At 43.2% G+C, this 22,022-nt stretch overlaps 1 protein-coding gene across 4 annotated transcripts in view; it reads left to right on the forward strand.

The window, feature by feature from the left end:
• Positions 1-22,022, forward strand: part of IGF1R (insulin like growth factor 1 receptor) — a 172,812-nt gene that overhangs the window by 114,347 nt on the left and 36,443 nt on the right. For 2 of the 4 annotated variants that reach the window (XM_032700642.1, XM_032700640.1), the window contains exons 3-5: positions 15,953-16,265; positions 18,657-18,802; positions 20,380-20,524. In XM_032700642.1, the coding sequence (XP_032556533.1) occupies positions 15,953-16,265; positions 18,657-18,802; positions 20,380-20,524 (604 nt within the window). Of the gene's footprint in view, positions 1-15,952; positions 16,266-18,653; positions 18,803-20,379; positions 20,525-22,022 lie in introns of all 4 variants that reach the window. The other 2 variants (XM_032700641.1, XM_032700639.1) reach the window with 1 other exon arrangement.

Genomic DNA, 22,022 nt, shown 5'->3' on the forward strand with positions numbered 1-22,022 from the left:
TTTTTTTTTTCCCCCCTCTTCTCCTTTTCCTTTTTTTTTTTTTTTTGCGCGCCTTTTCAGTTGTGGGATTTAGGATGCACAAAGAGTCGTTGAACCTGTGAGAAGCCTCTTTTAAATGCAGGTGTTTGCAAGGCAGCCTGATCTTTCTTGGCAAAAATACGTAAGCGTGAGCAAGCACTGCGCTTTTACTGTCGTGTGAGAGCCTGCAGAGGTGCAGATAAAACAATGATTATATTTTGAGGATTTAAAGAGTTTTCTCCTAGGCATCTTTTCCCCCCATTTAACCAATAGAGGTTTTATTAGAAATGGGTTTCACTGGCGTGTAGTTCCCCCCGCCCAGCAAAGCCACAGCACTCTGGATGCAACGTGATTCTTTGGACTGGTCTGCTGAGCCTTGGTTGGGAATGATTAGACTTTAAAAGCATTTAGCTCCAAGTGTAATTATAGCTCTATTTCTCCGTGTTGAGTCTTTTGATTTACAGTGTGCACGTTGTGAGTGAGCAGGGTACTGTCCATACCACAATATACGCTGCAGGACCTCGCTAAGGAAATAACTTGGATCATGGGATTAGACTTACAGCTACTGAATACTTCTTAGTTGTAATCTTCATCCTCGGATATGGGGGCTCAGGGATCCTTTCATTTGTTGGATGTGTATCAACATTGTTGTTGTATCAAGGTACCACTGACCTAAATCAACAAAAACTGGATTCACACAGGCATCAACTTTGTAACCTCTCTGGTTATTGAGAGGGTTGCCAGTGGGCTGTGTGGACGTTTGGGAAGGACCAAACTCGTGATGATACTTTATTGATTTGTAGGGAGTTGCATTTTCAGGAGTCTGAGATAGGAAGGAGGTTTGAGGAATGATTTAAGAGCTCAAGGAAGAGCCTGCAGAGTGTGCAAGTTCCTGAAGGATAATTTAGGGGGAAAAGCTGACATAGAGCAGGAGATGGCAGAGGGAGGGAGCAGGGTGCTGGTTTCATCCACCCAGAGATGAGACAGACACGGGCAGAGCTGTGCACTGCCATGCAGGTGAGCTCAAATCTGAGGAATGAGAAGCTGACCAAGGGGCTTGTGGACTTGTAGAGTTCCTTTTAATTTAGCTTGGCAGGTTTCAAACTGCATTTAAAAGGATTTTGGTTTCCATAGACATTGCTATTGTTATTTGTTCTGAGCCTATTCGTTTTTTGTTATCCGTTGCACCGAAAGCCACAAAATGCCTTTAAAATTGTCTTTTCTCAGAGGTACTTGGTGCTCAGGAACACATTGACCTGGTAATGTCATTCTCCAAATGATAATTTTTAAACCAGACACATTTGTTAATCTTAAAAAAGGCAGCTTGGAGCAATCTCCCAGGTTCAGATGCAGATGGTTTGGCCTGTGTCCCAAGCTGTGCAGCTGTGGGCAGCTCACACAGACTCCAGGTTCCATATTTGTGCCGTGGGTGAAATCCTGTCACATCCCCACCGGTGTGTTGATAAATCCAGCAGTGGCTGCAGGGCAGTGGGGCTGTTGGTGGCTGAGAGGATCCAGTTGTGATTGACACTGGGTGTGTAGCAGAGGTTCCATCAGACATTGAACAGTCAAGTGGGGACCAGAGGGAAAAAGATGGGAGCCTTGTGTGGCTGGAAGTGGCTGAACTAACTCTGTGCATGTGTGTCCATCCCATGGTGGAAGAAGCCACCATCTCTCTCCAGCGAGACAGAAAAGCAGAATTAGATGAACTTTTCTCAAGTGACAAATTTGGCAGTGTTATCTCTTAAAAACAATTGTTGGCATGAAGTTAATTCAAAGACACTTAATGATGTAAGCTTGTAAACTTTCCCAGGTGGCACCATCTGCATATGTGATTAAAAACCACCAGAACGACAAAACAAAGAAAACAATGTAATTTGAAAAGTGAAATTAATTTGTGAAGACATTTGGCTTATTACTTGAAAAAACCTTCAAAACCAAAAAAGTCATTGAGTCAAAATATCAAAGATTGAATGTTTTTGGAGAAGAAAACTTGTGTAAAGTTTTTTACAAGGATCCCAAGATTCTACTTTACATCCTTTTACCTAATGCAGTTTATTGTGCCCTGGTCTAGTTGACATGGTGGTGTTTGGTCAAAGGTTGAACTCGATCTTCGAGGTCTTTTCCAACCTTTATTGTTCCATGATTCTGTGATCTGTCCTGTATCCCCGTGAAGCTCTTGGCTCAGTGCTCTTTGATCAGACAAACCTCACTTCTTTCCATGCTGAATGAAGATGGTGATATTTTTTTGTCATCCTTTCAAGGCTGTAGAATCTTCACCAGAGGATCTTTGTGTTTGTCCAAAAGGACCCAAGTCCGATATTACAACAGTATTTTACATTTCAGACAAGGCTGGGGTCCTCTGTTAGACTTGAAGTACCTGTTTCTCTGTGGTTACTGACATATTCACTGGTAGAAATTTTTGCAAATATTCCCAAAACAAGCTGATTTCTAAAATAATTTTAAAAAGATCATCTGGCTTCTTCTTGGTCTTTTCTCTATTATGTACTAACAACCTGATAAGAAAATACTTGAACCCCAGGTCCTCTGAACAGTGTTCTGTAGTCGTGTGCTGAAGTCAGGACTTGTTGCATTTTAAAAGAAAATTATTATGATCATGTAATGTCAGGGGCTTTTGCATATCAAGGCAAACAGCTTCTTCTGTTCCTAAATCTTCTCCTTTTGGTCTAACATTGAGTAACTCATAATATTTTACTACATCTGTGTGTCCCCCCCCGCTTTAAAATGGGCATTAAAAAGAACCACTTGCTTAGATTTCATACTTTGTAAAGCATTTGGAGAACTGCTGATTAAAAAGCACTGTATAAATGTGAAGTATATATTTTTCTGCTCCTAAGCATTCATCAAATTTAATTTGTGGGAACCGAGGCCAAGGAGCTGCTGTTGGGAGGAACAAGCCCTTTAAAACCCGGGAAGGGGAAGCGGAAGGTTTGTCCAAATGAACTGTTGCTTGGAAAGCACTTCCCAAGGAAAGGTATAACTGGATTAAAAGTTTCCCATGTGGGGAGGGACATGATGTGGGGAGGAGGGAGTAATTAGTCAGTTTGGAGATCCTGCTGTAGCAGTTAATCCTCCAGTGGCAGCGCGGCCACCAGCGGATGCTGCATCCTTGGGGATGATCCCTGGGAAGCTGCTTTACTTTCTGTCATCACTTTAACGAGCCCCTGTACCTGGATAAAGTGCATCAAACGAGCCTGAGGAATGTTTAAGCTGAAATACGTATTAAGGGGAGTAGCTGGCCCAACCCCTCACTTTTCCCCCACGTCATTCCTAATTCATAAAAACAAACCATGGAACAGCCTTGAACTTTGTGCAAAAATCTGTTGCTCTGTAATTTGCAATTTAAATGATACTTCTCTGTGTTTGACTGCAGGCAAGATCAGCTATTCTATTCCCATCCAATTTAATGCTTTTAGTCTTGGGTGTGTGCGTGGGACATCCTGGAATACTAATTATTTTTTCCCCTCCCTGTTTTCGTGTTTCAGAGCCATCAAGAAGCAGGTTCTGCTGTTATTTGGTAGTTCCTTTTTTATTGTTTTTCAGCGAAGGTTGTGTCTGCAAATTTGGGTTTGTCTGGGGTTTTGTTTGATTTTTAATCAGTGTGATTTTTAAACAATGTGTTCAGACTGGTGTTTGCATAATTACAGAAAACTTCATTTAATGGGTATGGAAGTTGAGGTTCCTAGAACTTCAGAGAAGGCTGGGCCTGCCCTGCTTGAAATAGAGACAGATCCATTGTTGTTTCATTTTGCAGTAAACATGGGAAGAGAAATATCATTTCTAATGATAGAATAGGCAAGTGTTTCTCAAATTGAGTGTGGTTTGATGACAGTACAGCCCTGTCCCCCTCCAGCTGCCAAAAACCAACCATTGGTCCCCTGTTATAGTCAGGGCTGGCTGGGCCAGAGGTGACAGATGACTTTGTCACAGCATTTCTCAACATCAACATTACATGTTTGGGGGGAGTGATACGATATTGATAACTGGAGCATGGCCAGAAATATTTTGTTCTTGCTCTGCTTGGTGTACTGTAAATATACACCTGGAGAACTTAGGGAATGGGGTGCCAGAGGTGTTCAGAACAGATCAGTAGAAGGAGGAGGTTGTACTTCTGAATAGTAAAACTACAGTGTAGCATCATGAGGAGGTGCAAAATGGGAAGCGTGGGGATGTTTTCGCCCCTTTGACCTCTGTAACCAAAGATATTGGCAGTTATTGGCTCAGGGAGACCCATAACTGGAAGAAAAGGTAATTGCAGTCTTGTTACTACAGTATTATTGAGAAATAAAACTTAGAATTCAATAAATTTTCCATTTGTAGGTGTTTATAGGTGTCCTATAAATCTAATAATTTGTAGGGTAAACGAGGCTGTAGCAGGTTTCATGGTCTGTCTGAAGTCTGCACATTCTGCATGAAGAAGCTGTAAATACTGATATTACTGAATTGTACAGCTTGTTTGGCTTGGAAAGCTGTGTTTTCTCCTGTGCCTAGTGCTAACCCTCTGCAGAATTAATGAAATGCTTAGTGGAATTTTAACATTAAAAGAGAATTTTTAAAAACTGTAGAAAAGGGTCTGTCAAATTATCACATGATATGGAAGAACATCATTGATCTGCTGCAGCATAAACATTTTTTTAATGGTGTAAATATGTGAAACTTTTTTTTATATATAATTTCAGAAGATAACACTAAGTTTTACTGTATTTAGTTCTTCAAAGAACCTTTTATAATTTTACTCCCCGATCTTGATGGATGAAAACATAATCCATATTTAAATCCTCTCCTCAAAGTGAAGCGAACTTTCACCTCTTTGATAAATTTAGATCATTTTTCTTCTTGCTGGTTTGGAGGAGTGTTTAATAACATTTAAAAGTTTGTCCTGTGTAATGGATGTGCAAAGTGATGGAAAACAGTTCCACTGTTGAGATGGGGAGAGGTACAGATCGTGTTTGCCCCTTGAACATCTGACTCACCAGAGCTGCCTGTTGATCCTCACAGCTTTACTGCAAAGCAAAGAAAGCTGCTGAATAAATTGGGAAAAAAACCCCTATTTTTCTAGGGAAAAACAGTCTCAGATCAGTTAGACAGAGTTGGCCATGTCACTACCTGCTTCCCTGGTTGTGTTTTTTTGGTTGGTAGGTGTGGAGGCTTAAACTTTTTAAGTGTAGCCCAGACCTTGCCACACGTTTGTGTGTGAAGCATTTAGACCTGCAGAGAAATTCTCCTGAACTTAATATGGGTTGACTCCTCAGCACTTGGGGGATTTGTGGAAATTCCTGGAGTTGTTATGTGGAGGGTAGAAAACAGGGCAATCACCTGGAAAGAGAACAATGTTTTCCATGCTTCCTTCCCCCTTCAGTGCAGGACAGTTTACTCTTTGCTTTCTCTTAATTCCTGGTGTGACAGCACCGTTTGTGCTTTTCTGCAAAACCCCACGGGAAGAGTTGTGGGTTTCTTGGTTTTTTTGGGGGGGTTTATATCTCTAGTACCTTAGTGAATCATAGAATGTTAAAGGTTGGAAGGGACCGTAGAGATCATCTAGTCCCAACCCCCCCCTGCCATGGGCAGGGACACCTCCCACTAGACCAGGTTGCTCAGGGCCTCATCCGACCTGGCCTTGTAATGAATCCAACTCCATGACAGACCCTAATCCCACCCACCAACAATGTTCTGAATTTGAAAAATGCCTGTGCCTATTTCTCCCTCTGATTTTTGGATAAACGTTTATTTTTATTGAACATACAGAGGAGCTGCAAATTAAGAGCAGTTTTGTGCCCTGCAGGTGCCTGGTGTGAGCTAAAAACGCATCTATGCTGAGGCGCCTCTGTCACGACAAAACCTTACGGTTCTCTCTGGGGTTTATGAACTAGTGAGGTGTTCTTGTTTAAAAGATGGGATGTGATTGTGTGATTCTTGGGCATTCCTATGGATTGGGTGTGTCACCCAGCCCTCATTCATAGGAAAGCCCATATTTTTCCTCATTTTGCTGCATTTAGATACCCTATAGAGTCTCTGTCTCTGCCTCCCACTGGAGGTCTGCGGTGGGGCAGCATCAGTGAATATGTGTGGTCTCAGACGGGGATTTTGGATAAAGTTTGAGGGTTTTGTGTCCTTTAGATTTTGAGAGGCCAAAGTTGGGCTTTTCTGTAGTTGCTTGGATTTGCCTGGAATTCTGGTGTGTCCATAGTGTAGGTGGCTGACGGAGCAGCTCAGTGAAGCATCCGAGTGCTAAAATAACCAGGGAGAGCGAGCAGGAATCCAACAGGGCTTGGGCTGCAGACGAGTAGGAGCAGCATCGATGCACAGCCCGGTGCCAGCTCGGCCTGGAACTGCACAGACATGGCCTCTAATACCGGTTTCAAGGGGAGCTGCCAAAACCACAGTGCTCAAGGCCTCTCCCTCCGAGCTCGGCCAATGCTCGAACGAAACAGCCCCCAGCTTGTTCCTCCGGGACACAGGCCTGCCTTGTTAGGAAATCGGTGAAGTTTGGGAACCCACAATACCTCACATAGCTCTGTGTACAGTAACGGAGGGTGGAAATAGGGCCATAGGCATGAGCAACCAGACGAGCTATAAATATAGAATACTCCCTCAATTCCAGTTTCGTTAGTCATGGGAGGACAGTGAGAGTTTTATAAACTTATAAGGAATATACAAACAGTTCTGAATTTAAAATAACTCTGTATAATTTTTTTAGTGTGTGTGAAAAGAATATTCTTTTTTGAGCCCATCCATGTAAGTATCTGCTATACACAGAGCGTAAGGATCTGCGTATTTATATGTTCATGTGAATGTGACTTGAGATGACAAAAAAAGGTACCAGAGAAGAAAAGCGTAGCTCAAAACGTGCCAAACTCCAGCAGAAAAAGAGTGGGAAGCAGCATACTTCCCACTGTGTGCCAATATCAAAACCATGAATCCCCTCTTTTCCTTTAATAAGTGCTGTCTGGTGCCATCTCCAGCTTCAGAGCAGCCAGGCAGTGTCTCTGAGCTGGCTTTGCTGCAGCCTGTAGCCCCTGTCAGATCCAGGGATACGCCTCACCTTGGCTGTCCTTCCTACAAATAAATAAATAAATAAATAAATAAAACTCCGGTGCTCCCTAATCTGATCACAAATCCTGACTACAGGGAAGGATTTAGAAAGTCCGAAGCAATGTCATTATTATTTTTCCCCAGTCGTACTAACAGGAATTCCTCAAAAGCACGTGCAAGTGTGTAAGCAGAGGCAGCTCAAGCGTCCAAGTATTAACTGTGTGTGTGACAGGACTGGCAGTGCTGTTTGTCCTGTCAGTATATTCTGTGTGTTTGCAGATTCTGGAGGCTGACACAGTCAAACAGTTGATTTTATCAAACTATTGGAAGAGCTGAAATAGTTCAGTCTCATAAAAGAGAGACAAGGGACTAAGTACAGGGTGGACACTGCTATCCCTCCCTCAGGTTAGAGGAAAACCCTGGGCACACCCACGTGCTGTTCCCATCCGTGCCCCTCACTGATACAAGTCACTTTTTCCCAGTGTTTTCCAACTCAGGTGTTTGAGTCCTTTGCTTGGCTTGAGCTGTCCAGGGATTCAGAGCTGCTGAACATGCAGTGGTTTGATTGGGGCTTCCTTTGGGGTTGTGGTAATGTCCAGTGCCTCCTTGGATTTGAGAGCATCCTTGCACTTCCCAAAGGAGGCTCTGCAGCCCACTCAGCCTTTTCTGTCTGCACACAGAGCTGTCCAGGAACCCACAAACAGGCAACTGTTGCAGCAGTTCTGTTCTTTGGAGATCAACCCATGTAGGATGGAGTTAAAAGTTCATGTTCAGATAGTCCAGGATGATTTACAGAGTATGAAAGCAATTTGCATGAAGTCTGAAAAGATAAATCAACATTTTCCCTTTTCCCTGTGAAACACTTCCATCCACAGTTGTGGTGTGTGACAATAATTTTAATGCAGCTTTCAAGTCAATTGTATCCTTCCTGCTGTCCGTGTTGCCCGTAAATTTGTTAAAATGCGTTAAGAGATGGATTAATGCACAGTCTTCCTGTCTGCTTTTAGGTCTCACAAACTCTGGCGCCTTCTGCATTCCCTCTGTGTTTAAAATAGAGGAAGATTTAAAATGAAAAAAAGTACTCCATAATTACTAAAACCAAGGAAGGAGCTCGCTGTGTTTGTTGTGGATCTCAAGAGCACAACCTTCAGTTGCTGTCAGATTTGCTTAAACTCCTGTATTTCTGGAAGTCCTGAAGGAAATACTTTATTTGATCATTTTAGCATAATTGCCTTAATGTTGTTTGGAGCATCTTCGTCGTTAACAGGGTCCCTTCACTTGCAACGTGCAAATTGTAAGTGAGGTACTCCCAGATTTGGGAGTTTGTAATTTAAAACAAATGCACCAGGTGTCTCTAACTTTCCAAACCATCCATATTCTTGCAGCTTGTTCTGCCCTTCCATTATCATTCCGGTTTGGTTTTTTTTTCAGGTTCTGAAACATCTAGTTCTTAATCCTGGCTCTAGTGGCCTGTCTCACTAGCAGCTGAACAACTTGAAAAATCTTGCTCTGTAGTAAAACAATTTGAATATTCTTGTTCTTTCGGGCTGTTTCCTTGAATTTTCATCTTTTTGGTTCTTAAAACTCAGTGGGCTTTCTTATTTGTGGTATCCTAGCTGGAGATGAGCAAAAACCGTCTGCGTTTGCCCTGCTGTGTGTATTGTAAACAGTTTTCCTGAAGCTTTTTTCCCTTCCCTGTTAGTGTAATTAGCCTTTGGCTGGAGCAGTGTTGATTTCTGCCTCCAAGACCAGCTTTGTGTTTGATTGCTGGTGCCAGAATGGTTAAACTGTTGATGGGTTTAAGGCACAAATGCAAAGGGCATTCCTGAAAGAAGCAGGAGCTGAATCCCTCAGAACCAGTGACTCTTGTTTGCCCTGGATTAAACTGCCGTGATCCTTCGGCATTAAGAGAACTCCATCATTTAGGCCAGTGTGATAATGTTATCAAACTGTCTTCCTCCTTTGGAATAAATCTGGAATGTGAAGGGTATTCTTCCTCCAGCTGGGGTTTTGCCAGGAGATGGCTGACCAGCACTCCTTGCTTGCAGTGTATTAATTAAATCCTGTAAAGCTTATTGCCTTACACTTGCAGCATTTGGAAGACAGGCAGATTAAATCTAGCTCTGAGCAACAACAAGCAAAACCCCAATATATTGCTCGTAATCTGCAGCAAAAAGAAAAATAATTTGCCTCAGAGCTGTTCTTCAGCAGCTCTTTGCTTTCCTTTTCTGTTCTTGCAGAGTTCAGGAACTCCAGTTGCCCCTTTGGGAATGGGAACAAGTTTGTGGCAGTGAACGGGGAGCAGCTTTCGCCACCACGTGTTCCTGCTTGCAGTCCCCCCTTTCATTGGTGTTACTGTTCTGATTTGCATCTTCCAGTGGGAAATTTCCCTTTTCATGGAGGAAATGTTTCTGGAACAGAGTGGTACTGATGGTAAAACATTCCTGACCGGTTTGTTTACTCGGTGTTGAAGACAGAGTGAAACCGGCCTGAGCGCCCCAGAGCTGGTTGTGTATCTGCCTCCGTGGGGTTTGTTTATGTACTGAATTCATACTGGCGTGGAAGGGACAAAATGGACTTGTTTTTTTCCTCCCTCTCTCCAGTGCCAGCTGCAATGATGCCAGTCTGGGCTGTGCTGGGCAACATCAACTGTTTTGAAAGAGAATGCAGTTCGTGCTGCCTGGGTTTGTCAATAACTCGTGTTTATTTGCACCTTCCTGGGCCGTAGTATTACACACTTCCAGCAAATGCTCTACCTGTGCTGGCCATGGGTTCCTGTTCACTGGGGGCTCAGGGGGTTGTTTTCTTCACCCAGGTTTCCATTTGCTCTGATTTCAGTGTGATGGGAGTTGCTGTAACATTGCTGGAGCTTTTAGCAGGGTTGATTGCTTCACTGGCGGAAACCTAAGGGGATGGGAGGTTGTACAGTGCCAGAGTGTCCCTGAATCCTCTACTCACTCCAAATAAAATGGACTTAGCACACATGTTGTTGTGTATCACAGCTGGCAAGTCTGGAAGCTGTTTTGGTGCAAATGAGAGGTGGCCAAAAGAGGAGTGTGTGGGGTCATCAAACTCCAGTGAATCCAACTGAAGTACGCTCACTGAACGATGAACGTTTCCTCTCTGCTTCATAGACCCTATTACATCCAGTGGAATCTGGGAGTCTCCAGCTGCTAGGTGATGCTGGGCTTTCCTAACCTGCCTCCTGCTGCTTTTTTCTGCTTCTTTTGCTCTAGAATCAGCTACAGGTATTTCCATCTGAGCAGTTGGCTCCAACTGCTGCTCAACTGGCTGAGCAGGCAGTTAGTGTGCATTGCTTTTCACCCATGAGGAGGGGGATGCAAGAGTTGATTCCTTTATCAGTCTTTCATATGGTTAAAAATTGGGCAGTTAGTGGGCTGATGTCAGGTTGGGCAAATCCTTTGAGGTTGTTCTGAGGCTCTGGATGCTTCATCACACCTACTCCTTTGGCAAACTGAAATGCCAGGAAGCAAGAGAACAAAAAGCTTTGTGTGGAAGTCGACCAGGAGTAGTTGAACATCAGCTGGATCTGTGTAGTAGGAAGAAGATAATTCACAGAACGACTTCAGCAGTAATTTCAGGATTCTTGGAAAGATCTCCAAGATCAAAATGAGCTGGTGGTGACTGGGATGTAAACATGGAAACACAGGGCTGGTGAAATGATCTTGAGTGGGGATAGACTTAATGCCCTCTTGGTGTAAATTTGTACAGCCCTACCCAAAGATTTCACTGGTGGCCATGACCCTGCACATACTAGAGGTTTAGAGAAGGGGGAGATGATCCCTTTCAGGTCCCATTATCAGTGCTGGGTTGACCTGAACCTTTGAGATCTGGCACTTAATGTCAAAAACTGCCAGACTTTATGCCTTAACCACTAGAAAGCAGTTTGAGATGGCAGCATTTCTCACCTTCAGGATTTTTACTGAATGTGAGATAAATGATTTCAGAGCACTGGGGGGGGGGGGAACAGAAAAAAACCCCCAAAAATACACCGTTGTTGATATGCTGCTAATACCTATTTCTGTAGTAATATAAAGATTTACACAGCTACTCTGAGTGGCCTCTTCAGTTCCTTGGAGATGACTTTTACCCATATTCCTGTGATCAGAACACGTTACTGCTTGTATTTAATATGTGTATTTCCTTATTGCAGCCTTTATTCTGTAGTTATTTGATTCCAGCCCTGACCATGAATCACTGGAACTGGATTTTCTGAGTAATGTCTCTCCAGTCTCTCTATTCTCACAGTATACTGGGCAAAAGAAATCAGGTTGTGTATAGGCTGCTCGAAGTTTTGAAGTCAGCTGTTTGAAAGGCCGTACCAAAGTTTAGCCCATTAAAATGCAGTATTTTAAAAATTCTGTCATGTAGAAGGATTAACATTCCAAAAGTGACCGTATTTTTCTGTCTCTGTGGATAAATTTAGACAGCTAATTTTTTTCAGTAGTTGGCCAGGAGAAAACACTCCTTTCTTCCTCTGGTTTCTGTTCAAAACTAGGTGCTTTTTTTTTTTCCCTTTTTTTTTTTTTCCTGAGACATTATTTTACATGAGGGTTACTCTAAAAAACCAAACAGTATAAGAAAAAAAAAGAGAAGGATCAAATACACTTTTTACGAAGAGAGAAAGAATCTTTAAAAAATATTTATCCCACACTTGGCAACCTTTTGCTCGCCCGCATGTGACTGGCGCGGTGCCATCCTTGGCCGAGGCCGGCGCCTCCGCTTGCCAGGAGTCTTCCTCTTCTGGCTGCCTTTTCCCTCCCTGTGACTGATTGTTTATTCACCTGATTTTTCTCTTGCAGCCTTGCTGAAGTCATGGCGTCTTGGAGATGATAAGAACACTTTTGTCTGCCCGGACTCCGCCGTAGCCGTGATGTCAACGCGGGGTGTTTGCAGCGAGCGCTGGCTCGGTGCTCGTTTCACAGAGCAGGGAGGGATTAGATGTCAGACAAACTCACTGCCACCTCCTTAGAGTCAGCCTGTCCAGAAAGCAATTGCTGTAAATACAGATGATTGTTTCTTGCCTTTTTTCTTTTTAGCATCATGGGGGTTTTAATTGAGAATAATGAGTCTCTCTGAGTCAGATTCTCTTGGGGCTCCTCTTCTTTCTAAGATCTTTACATTTAGTTTTAAATTATCTCCTTTCTGGTAAGTCAAGTCTGAGTCTGATTTGCTCAGTAAAGGAGCATCTTGGAATGAAATATTTTGCCTATTTTTTTTGCAAGTGACCATAGGATCTTAATAGTACAGGGTGTTGTTAGGTCAAAGGTTGGACTTGATGATCTCAGAGGTCTTTTCCAACCTAATTGATTCTGTGATTCTGTGCTCGTAAAATCTCCTTAATTTTGTTGACAAGGAAAACCAAGTTGAAGAAATCAGAGAGAAGCTGAGGCATGGATGGTCAAAGAAAGTACTGGTGTTGGTTTTGCTCCAGTAAATTTGATTTGTGGATACTGGAACTCCAGTACTGTCCTTCTTTGGAGATCTGATGATCTGACAGTACTTTCACTCTCCAGATGTAACTGGACACTGGTCTAGTCAAGCCTCATCATCTCTTTATTAAAGTGCTGAAGGGTCTGCTCTTCTCCAGCTCTTGCTTTGACTTCCCTCTCCCATGGCTGCCCTCCAAGGTCTCTGATATTTTCCATTATTTTGGTATCTCCATGTGATGACAATTAAGTATTTTTTGCCCTTGGGCTTGTCAGCAAGGATTTGTTCAGGGGGTTGTATACAGTCATCAGCCTTCATGGTCCCAGGCACTGTTGTACCTGGCTGATAAATTCTGTCCCCAAATGTCAGCACTGTTTGCTCATGTTTGTGTCTCTGATGTTCTTGCGGACTAAAGTCAACAAGTTACCCAGTGTATTTCAGGGCGCTTTTTTTGGCCAAAGTATTTTGGAACCTGCATTTTACGTGTTTTGCTACAAATCTAGCAGCCCAAGTAGCACAGGGAGGGTGAGGGGAGGACAGATGGGGCTGGGCTGTGAGGTCAACCAGTGTTGTTTGGTAAGGATTTTAGAACAGGGATATCTGAGGGAACTGGCGTGTAAGGCAGATAAGGCTTTTTGTTGTTGATAATGTGTCCTACACACACACACAGAAGTTCTTGTTCTGCCTCTTCAAAGAAACAGGATACCCATATTGTCTCCAGGCTGAAAACTCTGCCAACGTTTGCAAGAGCAAGCAGAAAATAGGGCTGAGGGGAAAGCGAGGTTGCTGAGCTTTTACAAAATAATCTTCAAGAAGTTTTCAGGAGTTCACGTTAAAACAGTTGTGATTAAAATATTACTATCATTTTGAAAACCCGTTCCAGTGATTGCCTTTTTCGTGTGAACTTGTGTATCCTTCTGTGCTCCAATTTATATTTCTGTAGACGAGAGTCAGCAGATTTACCAGGAGATATGCAGGGAATCCTATTTTTATAGCAGACTGCTCATGAATGGCAGAGGCATTAAGGGAATACAGGAGTCTTTCCCAAGAATGAAATAAACTCCAGCTTTTTGTGCTATGTTTATCTCAGTACTTAATGCTGGTAGTATTTGTTTTTCGGCAGATTGTCGAGATGAAAACAAAAAATCTTGTAGTTGATCAATACGTCAATACTGAACTTTGTGGAGGCACGGGGGGTGTGCGTGTTATTTTTTTTTTAGTAGGGCTTTGAACTGGAAATGCAGCTACCACATGAAATCTGAGTTCTGGCACCCACTCAGCACAGCAGTCCATCTGCTAGCAAGACATACTGATTTTTTGTTGGGGTTTTTTTTTTTTTTTGGTTTTTTTTTTTTTTTTTTTTTTAATCCCTTAGTAGTGGCAAATGCAAGTCCTGTGTACCTTGGGGTGAGAGGCAATTTGTGATGCCTTACTAAGGTGGCATCTGGGCAGACTTCTTTTACTCTGGTGCAGATTACAGTCAAAAAAGGATGCACACCTGCATGTGTGTTTTATTTTGGTGTAAGGGTTTGGGGTATAAGGGTTTTTTTCCCTTTTCAAGCTTAAAAAAAAGCAACAAAAACCCAGCAGCTTTACACGATGCATTATTTAGCAGTGATTGCCTCTGCATTCCTGCTCTCTGCAGTCTTACAGGTAACTGGCTCTGCAAAAATTTTCTTATTTTGGCCTGCATGTGATACTTATGATACTTGTGCTCCCTGGGCAGGCACTGGCTGTCCTCATGCCCCCACCTCCTTGTTCTCATAGTGTCCCCTCTCCATCCATTCAACAACAAAAAAAAGAAGATGATTGAAATGAATCAGGGTCGATACAGAATAATTTTGGTAAGAAATGCAAAATTCTCTGGTGGCATTTTGACAAGTCCTTTTCAAGGTGGGCACTACCTTAAAGCTGTCAGAAAACAGCTTCTTGTAATCAGAACTCGATGTAAGATGTCAAGATCCTGGATGCAGTGGGGTTGGATTTTTTTGGTTGTTTGTGGTTGTTTTGGTTGGTTTTTTGTTTGTTTGTTTTGGGGTTTTTTTTGTGGGGGTGGAATTATTATTGTTATTGCTATTATTGCTTAATAGCACTCTCATGCATTTTTTTCCTGTGGTGATGATGGTGCTCTGCTCAGTGGCATTGTGAAAACACACTGCAAAGCCTGCTCTTCATTAAGGGAAGAGGGAGGGCATCAAGATTTTAGGGTGTTTAGTCCTGCATTAGAACAACACCGTGGCTGCAAACTGAGAGATAAATCACAGCGCAGAACTTGTGTGGAACTGTTACAGTTTCATCAGCTGATTCCATGTTCATTTTGGGATATGAACTTCTTTCCTGGTTCTCTACTTTTTGCTCAGATCATCCCATTTAAATGTCTGTGGTGCTTCCCTTGGATCTCGCTGTAGTGGTACCGCTGTAATTCGCTTTTCTGCTGTTGCTGCTGGGGCAGTGCTTTAGCTAAGTTAGAAAGTGGCAAGCAGCTACTAAATGCAAACCAGATTTCCAGTCTGTGTGTTTCCAGAGCCCCTGGCACATGGCTCGTGTGGCTAAAAGGCCATACAGTGCTGTAATCAGAACGCTGTTGTTACATAAATACAATGCTGCTGCTTCTTTTGATCTGACAGTGGTGAGCTCGGCTGCTGAGGATTCTGCTCTTTGGTCGTGCCTTCCAAGCTGGAAACACTTTCACATAAAACAAAATGTCTCCATAAATTTGCACCCCGTTTTGTTTTTTTTTTTTTTTCTCCCTTTCATATTTTGTTCTCTGAACCCAGAATTTGAGGATAAGGCAGAATTCTCTTACGCTCTTCAGGGGGAAAATAGTAGCTCCATAATTCCTGGGTATTTGATGTGGATGATGATTTGATACTTTATTAAACCGCATTTTGCACACATAAGCAACATTGGGATGCTACTCTGGGGTCAACCTAACCATGTGTGCTGCAGTGGAGCAGTGCTTCCTTCTACAAGTGTAATTAAGTTGTTTGAAGGAAGCTTGTTTTCTTGCCAGCGAAAGACCAATTTGAAGCACAAATAAGAAAGACAAGAAATGCTTAGAAAGACAATAAGCCAACATGCAAAAAAAAAAAAAATTATCCATAATACGAGGGCTGTGGAAAGGGTTCCTGCTTGTTTCCATTATCCTTATGTTGATCTTGCTTTCAGCAGTTTTCTTTATTACTTATTTCCTTCATGTCATAAATTCGATCCGAGGAAAAGATACTTTCAGGCAACTAAAGCTGAGAAAAGTAGAATTTTTTACAAGAGCAGTTTTTATGTTGGTGGGTTGTTTGTTTGTTTGTTTGTTTGTTTTCAGAGCTACTCCAGCGCCCAGGGAATCAAAGTGTCGTAGAGCTGTACAGGGATTTTGCTTTAGTGCCAGTCTGCAGCAGCTGGTGTTGATGCCCCCTTGTTTTCTGCCCTGCAGTGTGCCCCAGCTCGTGTGGGAAGCGAGCCTGCACAGACCAGAATGAGTGTTGCCACCCTGAGTGCCTGGGGAGCTGCACGGCCCCGGACAACAACACGGCGTGCGTGGCCTGCCGCAACTACTACTACGAGGGGGTCTGCATGCCCACCTGCCCCCCCAACACCTACAAGTTCGAGGGCTGGCGCTGCGTCACCAGGGAGTTCTGTTCCAAAGTCCCCGCCACGGATGCCAGTGAGTACGAGAAGTTCGTGATCCACAACGACGAGTGCATGGCCGAGTGTCCCTCCGGGTTCATCCGCAACGGCAGCCAGAGGTAACACAGCTGGGGGAGAGGCCGGATTTGGGTTTCCTCAACTCCGTGGCAGCAAATGGCTTGAGGGAGAAGTGAGGACACCCATGGAGATGGTGTTGGCTCCCTGGTGGAGCCTGGCTTGGGTGGATTCGCCCCTGAAAGGTCTGGTGGTGTGTGGTGCTGTGCACTGCCAGCGCAGTGCAGAACCAGGGCTTGGCTTTCATTTTGGTGTTCTCTACTTGAAGCCCAGGAACACAAGGTTGGAGTTGGCTGATGACCATTATCACACACAGCAAACCACAGGAGTCACCTTGCCTTGCCTGTTACTCGCTTTATGTGTGCCTGCATTTTAGACACACGTATTCTTCGGTGTATTTAATTTTATTTATCTTTTATTTATTTATCTTTTATATTTATCACTATTACCAGGAGATAACAATGGTATTTTAGAAGACAGTGATTGTGTAGATTGTGAAAAAAATAATGCAGCTGCTGGCAATAGTACACAGAATAATTTCTTACAAGACTGTCACTCACCTGCTGTTATTTAATTGTAACAGTAGAAGTGATGTGTGCTTATGAGTTTGGTAATTTGCTGGTGGTTTAAGCAAGCAGCCTTCATTGCCTACTGACCCTTGGAAGTTGTGGACTTGGAGTGAAGTACAGTCAACGTGCTAAAATTCCTAGTGCCTCAGTACTGTGCTAAAAAGATGTCTTTGTAGGCTGCTGGTTTTTTTGGGAAGATGATGCCTGCACCAGTTGTGTGTCTGTGCATCCATGTCACCCATGTCTTCAAGGCAGGCTCCAGCTGACATTTGGATACAAGCACCTTAACACTGCCCAAATCCAGCTACTCACCTGAGAAATGCTGCTGTTGTTATTTGGGTGTTGTGCTCTCCTGCAGAGGTTGAGAGCAGCTGTAACTCGAGGCTGGTCAATGTTCTCTTTCCCAGAGGTGCTGTTTTGCAAATGGAAAACATTTCCAGTGTCCTTTGTACATTTAGTTGAAGCCTCTTTCTTGTGTCTGCAGCTTTTAGTGGTTTGTGGCATGTTACAGTGCAGGATTTTGAAATAGGAGCTTACTACTAAGCAAAGCAGCTTTTTTTTTCTGTTATGGTTTATGCATGGGAAACTGTTATCAATTTGCATGTTTCCTTAAGCCTCAGAAAAAAAGTGGGTTCAGTTTCTTTTAAAAAGAATAAACAGTAAATCTGCGTCCATCAGTGTTGTCAGCAGAAGCCTTTGTCTTTGAAACTGGATTTGTTTTTTTCATTCTAATTTTTCCTCTCTAAAGTGATAAGGTGGCATAAGTATTTCCATGAAATACCAAGGAAAGTGCTAGAATAAATTGAAAAATAAAAATTACCTTAAATCAGAAAAGACCTTTACCAGGAGTGGTCAGAGGGCCCGTTTTGTGCACACAAAATGTCCAATTTTGAGATTAATATACAGGCACTATAATGTGGAGCTTTTAAAAAGCTGCTGTAGCCAAAAGCTTGGGCTGACCTGAGTTCTTGTTACTTGAGTTTGGCCACTAAAAATGCTTCTGAGTGCCTGTGACTGTAAGAAACAGAAGTGAGTCTGTGCTTCAGTGTCTCCTCCCAGCTTCTGGCAATCTGGTTTCTCTGAGGTTGGGGCTGTGTCTGTCTTGATGTTTTATAGCCAGTGGTGACTTGTTCTCTTTCCATCTGTATCACCCATTTTGAACCTGCTTAGACTTCTGGTCTGCCTCTCCTAATTCCTCTTGTCAATTAGTTTTCCTTGCATCAAGACACGACCTCCTGTTTGCTTAACTTGCTCCTTTAATGCCTCTCAAACTGTAGGAAGTAGTGACTAATGGACTGCTCACTTTCTCCACATCCCTCCTGACTTTATGCCCCCACAGTTGTCTTTCTGAGTTAAAATGTCCAGGAGCACGGAATTCCCTAGTGCTGAGCTTTAAACACTGGTTTAAGGCCATGGAGACAGACAGCTTTATAAGAACGTGAACAGTATTTTCCCATCTCTAGTTCTTGGCCTGGCCTATTTTGAGAAGTTGGGCCTGGATTAGCACAAAACCTCACTGCCCTCTGAGGTAAATGAGAAGGGAGGGGTTTCTGGGGATACTTAATCAGAGTAAATGCACAAATGCAAGGTCACTGGGTTGTACCTGGAACTCCTTTGACTTTGGAAGGACCCCAGAGCCTTCCAGAAGCTGACAGCCCGTGGATGTGGGTCCATTCAGTCACTGTAAGCCAGAGATACTTCAGCCTCTTGGAGTCAAGTGTGTCCTCTGAACAAGCTTTCATTCGAGCCTGGAGGGTTTGTCCAAGCTTTAGAGGGAAATGTCTTCCAAAACTCAACCCAGAGCAGTCTGTGGACTCAGAGTTGTGTATCGGTGCTTATTTTGAATCTCTCTTTCTTTCCCAGCAGCATGTTCTGCAGCCCTTGTGAGGGGCCCTGCCCCAAAATCTGTGAGGACGGGAAGACGAAGACCATTGACTCTGTCACATCAGCACAGATGTTGCAGGGCTGCACAATCCTCAAGGGGAACCTGCTGATCAACATCCGCCGTGGCAGTAAGTGATGGCCTCTCTTTCTGAACCTCTGATAAGGCTGCTGTCCACGTTTTTCCTTTTGTCCTCAGCATAGTGATAAGAACATTAAAAACTCAGCAGACTGTTTGCTCTCCAACCCCAGAGCTCAGCTCCTGTTTGATTTGGCCCACGCTGGCACAGGTATTCAGTCCCAGGGAAAGCTGGTATTTTTGTTAGGTTTTTTGGCAGAACAAGGAACAGGATTAGGCAATTAGATGAGCAGTAGTCCAAAAAGAATAATAAAGGTGGAAAAGTTGAAAATCCTTGTATCTGGGTAGGTAAATAACTTGTTGCATGGTACTGTAAGGCTGCATATCCCCACTTTTTAAGGCAAGATGTGGTGTTTTGCTAAAACATGAAATCCAGAGTGCTGGGAGCTCATATAAAGCTCAACACTGTGCTGCTGGATGGTCAGCATTAGTGAACTGGCCACCCTTGTCACATGTCTTGAACAAACTCTGGATTAAATTTGTCAGAGCAGTGATTCATCAACCAGGGAGGTGTTGACAGCTGATGAGCTCTTAAAAGCAGAGTAAAAATCACTGTTAGTTTTTATTGGACGTGTATCTCCCTATGGAAGGTCCCTTTCGGTTTCATGAATAAGGTTTAAAGATTGAGATCTCTTTGATTCCCTGCCTCCTGCTGAATGAAAGCTTCAGGGTTTAGTAACAGCAGCACGTGGATTATTTTACTCAAGGTCCCACTTCCAAAGGTACAGTCTTCCCCTGTGGAAGATGTTTCAGTTACCTGTGGCAAGTGTGGGGGTTTTATTTTATTTAAGGGTTTTTATTTTATTTATCTTAGAGGGTTGAAGAGCATCTGCTTATTTGGTATGGGAACCAACCATTGCTGAGGTAAGAACAGCAAAGCTTGAGTTTGTGAAGGATGGGGGATTGCAGACCTGGGCAGGGACAGTTCATAGGGTAATGAAGGACTGAGGAGTGGAGCTTTCTCTGCAGTCATTTTAATAATTTGTAATAGAAAATCACCTTCAGTGAGTTGTACAGAACATGCTCCATGGTATGAGCACATCCTTATGGGTTTTATCTTCACTGTTTCATCCAGAGTTCTCAGTGTTGTAGCCAGAGCTTCTCAAGTCATGGAAATCAGTGCCCTGTGCTTCCAAGCACACCAGTAACATACCCCACCTCTTCATCTCCAGTCTCATTCTCTGTTTTCCAGTGGAGCTTTCTGCCTGAGCTTTGCTCCATATCCAGAAGCAATTCCAGTCTCATGGATGTGTACGTTTAACAAGGGTCTTTTCATCCCTGCCAGCATGCTGGCTCACCATTTGGTGCTGGCTTCAGAGTGCAATGCCCATGGAAAAAGCAGGTATTCCAGGATGGAAAAGCAAGACTGTTTTCCCAGTGTTACTCTTTGGCTTTATTTTGCCCTTCAACCATCAGGCTGCACAGGCAGCTGTTCCTGGGAGAGGAAAACCAGCGTGTCTCATTTTCAAAAGCAGCAAATACAAACATTCTCTTCTACGGAGCATTAAGGAGAATATCAGTCAAAGCTTTGAGTCCTGTAATAACAGAATTACCTTTTTCTTCCTGTAGATAACATCGCCTCAGAACTGGAGAATTTTATGGGGCTGATTGAGACAGTAACAGGGTATGTGAAGATCCGTCATTCCCATGCTTTGGTCTCCCTGTCTTTCCTGAAGAACCTGCGGTATATTCTGGGAGAGGAACAGGTGGATGGGTAAGTGCTCAGATATTTGTAGATGCAATTTCACTTTAATAGAAAGCTACTCCTAAAAAACATTCATATGTCATTTATAGAGTCTTCTTTTCCTCTCATATGCAGCGTTTTCTCCTAATGAACACCTCTGCACAGCATCATTTGCATTACTGTCCAAATCAGCATATTAAATTGAGTATATTCCAGGTATTTTATGGTAACTTTGCTGTTACTTTTCACTTTAGGTTTTTCTGGGGTGATTCTTTACATGGATAAAGTGGTTTTGTTTTTCTCTTTGCTCTATTTGAGAAAAGAGCATCTTCAGAAACAATCAGATTTCCTTGCAGTTCTTTGGCTTCTAGCAGAGTTTTTTGGAGAGTGTCAGCTGAAAGGAAACCTGAGCTTTGCTAAGCAGGGACTGAAACTCAGTGACCCAACAGGTGTGAAACAGGTTGCAAGTTGCAATTGTTTGCAGCTCCTTGAAGAGTTAACCTTTAAATGAATTCTCTCCCAAGCACGCGAAAGGCTGGTCAGGAAGAGTAAAGTTGATCCCTTGAAATGTTTGCTCTGGATTATATTGCTTCTGTAATGAGTCAACATGTGATACTTTTTGCTGTACATAACTCCTGCTTTCCTGTGATGGTAAAAGATTGTCAAGGCAAAAGTTTTTAGCCCCCCCAGCATGTGTGATGCTGAGGTGTGGTGATGGTCCTTTATCAAGCTGCCTTGCTCACTCTTTTCCTGAATTAAGTAGCCATCCCAAGTTTAAACCAGTGTTCTCTGAGAGAAATCAGTCCCCTTCCATAATGACAGAGCTATTAAATGAAGAATTTGGGGAAATCATGGAAGAAAAGGTGGTGGAAAGGTCATGAGAAAGGTTGCTTGTGTCTGATTTGTCTGCCCTGACTGGGTGAAGTTAAAACATGAGGGACTCTTCACAACCCCCCTTTTTTCTCTCAGACTGCCTTTGGTTGGCCTTAAATTCTTAAAATTCCACCATCTGACTGAGTGAAGAGGCAGCTCTTCCTCCTGCCCTGTCTGTCTCAGGAAGAGCACTGGCTCCACGGAGATGTTTTTCTCCAACTGCAAATCCCAGAGGCTTGGCAGTGCCGAGCACGTGGCTCATTCAGCCTCTCACGGCCTGGTGTGCCCTCACAGATACTCCAGTCCTTGATTTGTCTTTTCTTCTCTTCCCCTCCCTCTCTTGATCTCTCTAAATCTGAGTTTAGCTTTGTGTCTCAAGTAGTAATTATGCTTATGGCACCTTGTCTGTCAGCAGGCAGAGCCCATGTGAAGGGAAATGGCAGGTTTTTCCAAACAGAAGTAAATGAGATTCCCAAATAGAAGTAGTAAATAAATACAGGTTTGAAGAAGAAAATGAGCATGAGTGTGGAGGCAAAATAGATCTATAGTAAAGAGCTACTTGTGCTAAAATTCCCCTATGTTAGGAAATGACTGCAGTTACATACTTGGGGTCAGGGGCAGTCTCTTTGCTTGGAAAATGCCTGGCATAATTTAG

This window comes from Chiroxiphia lanceolata, chromosome 12 (assembly GCF_009829145.1).
Source record: "Chiroxiphia lanceolata isolate bChiLan1 chromosome 12, bChiLan1.pri, whole genome shotgun sequence".
NCBI lineage: Eukaryota > Metazoa > Chordata > Aves > Passeriformes > Pipridae > Chiroxiphia > Chiroxiphia lanceolata.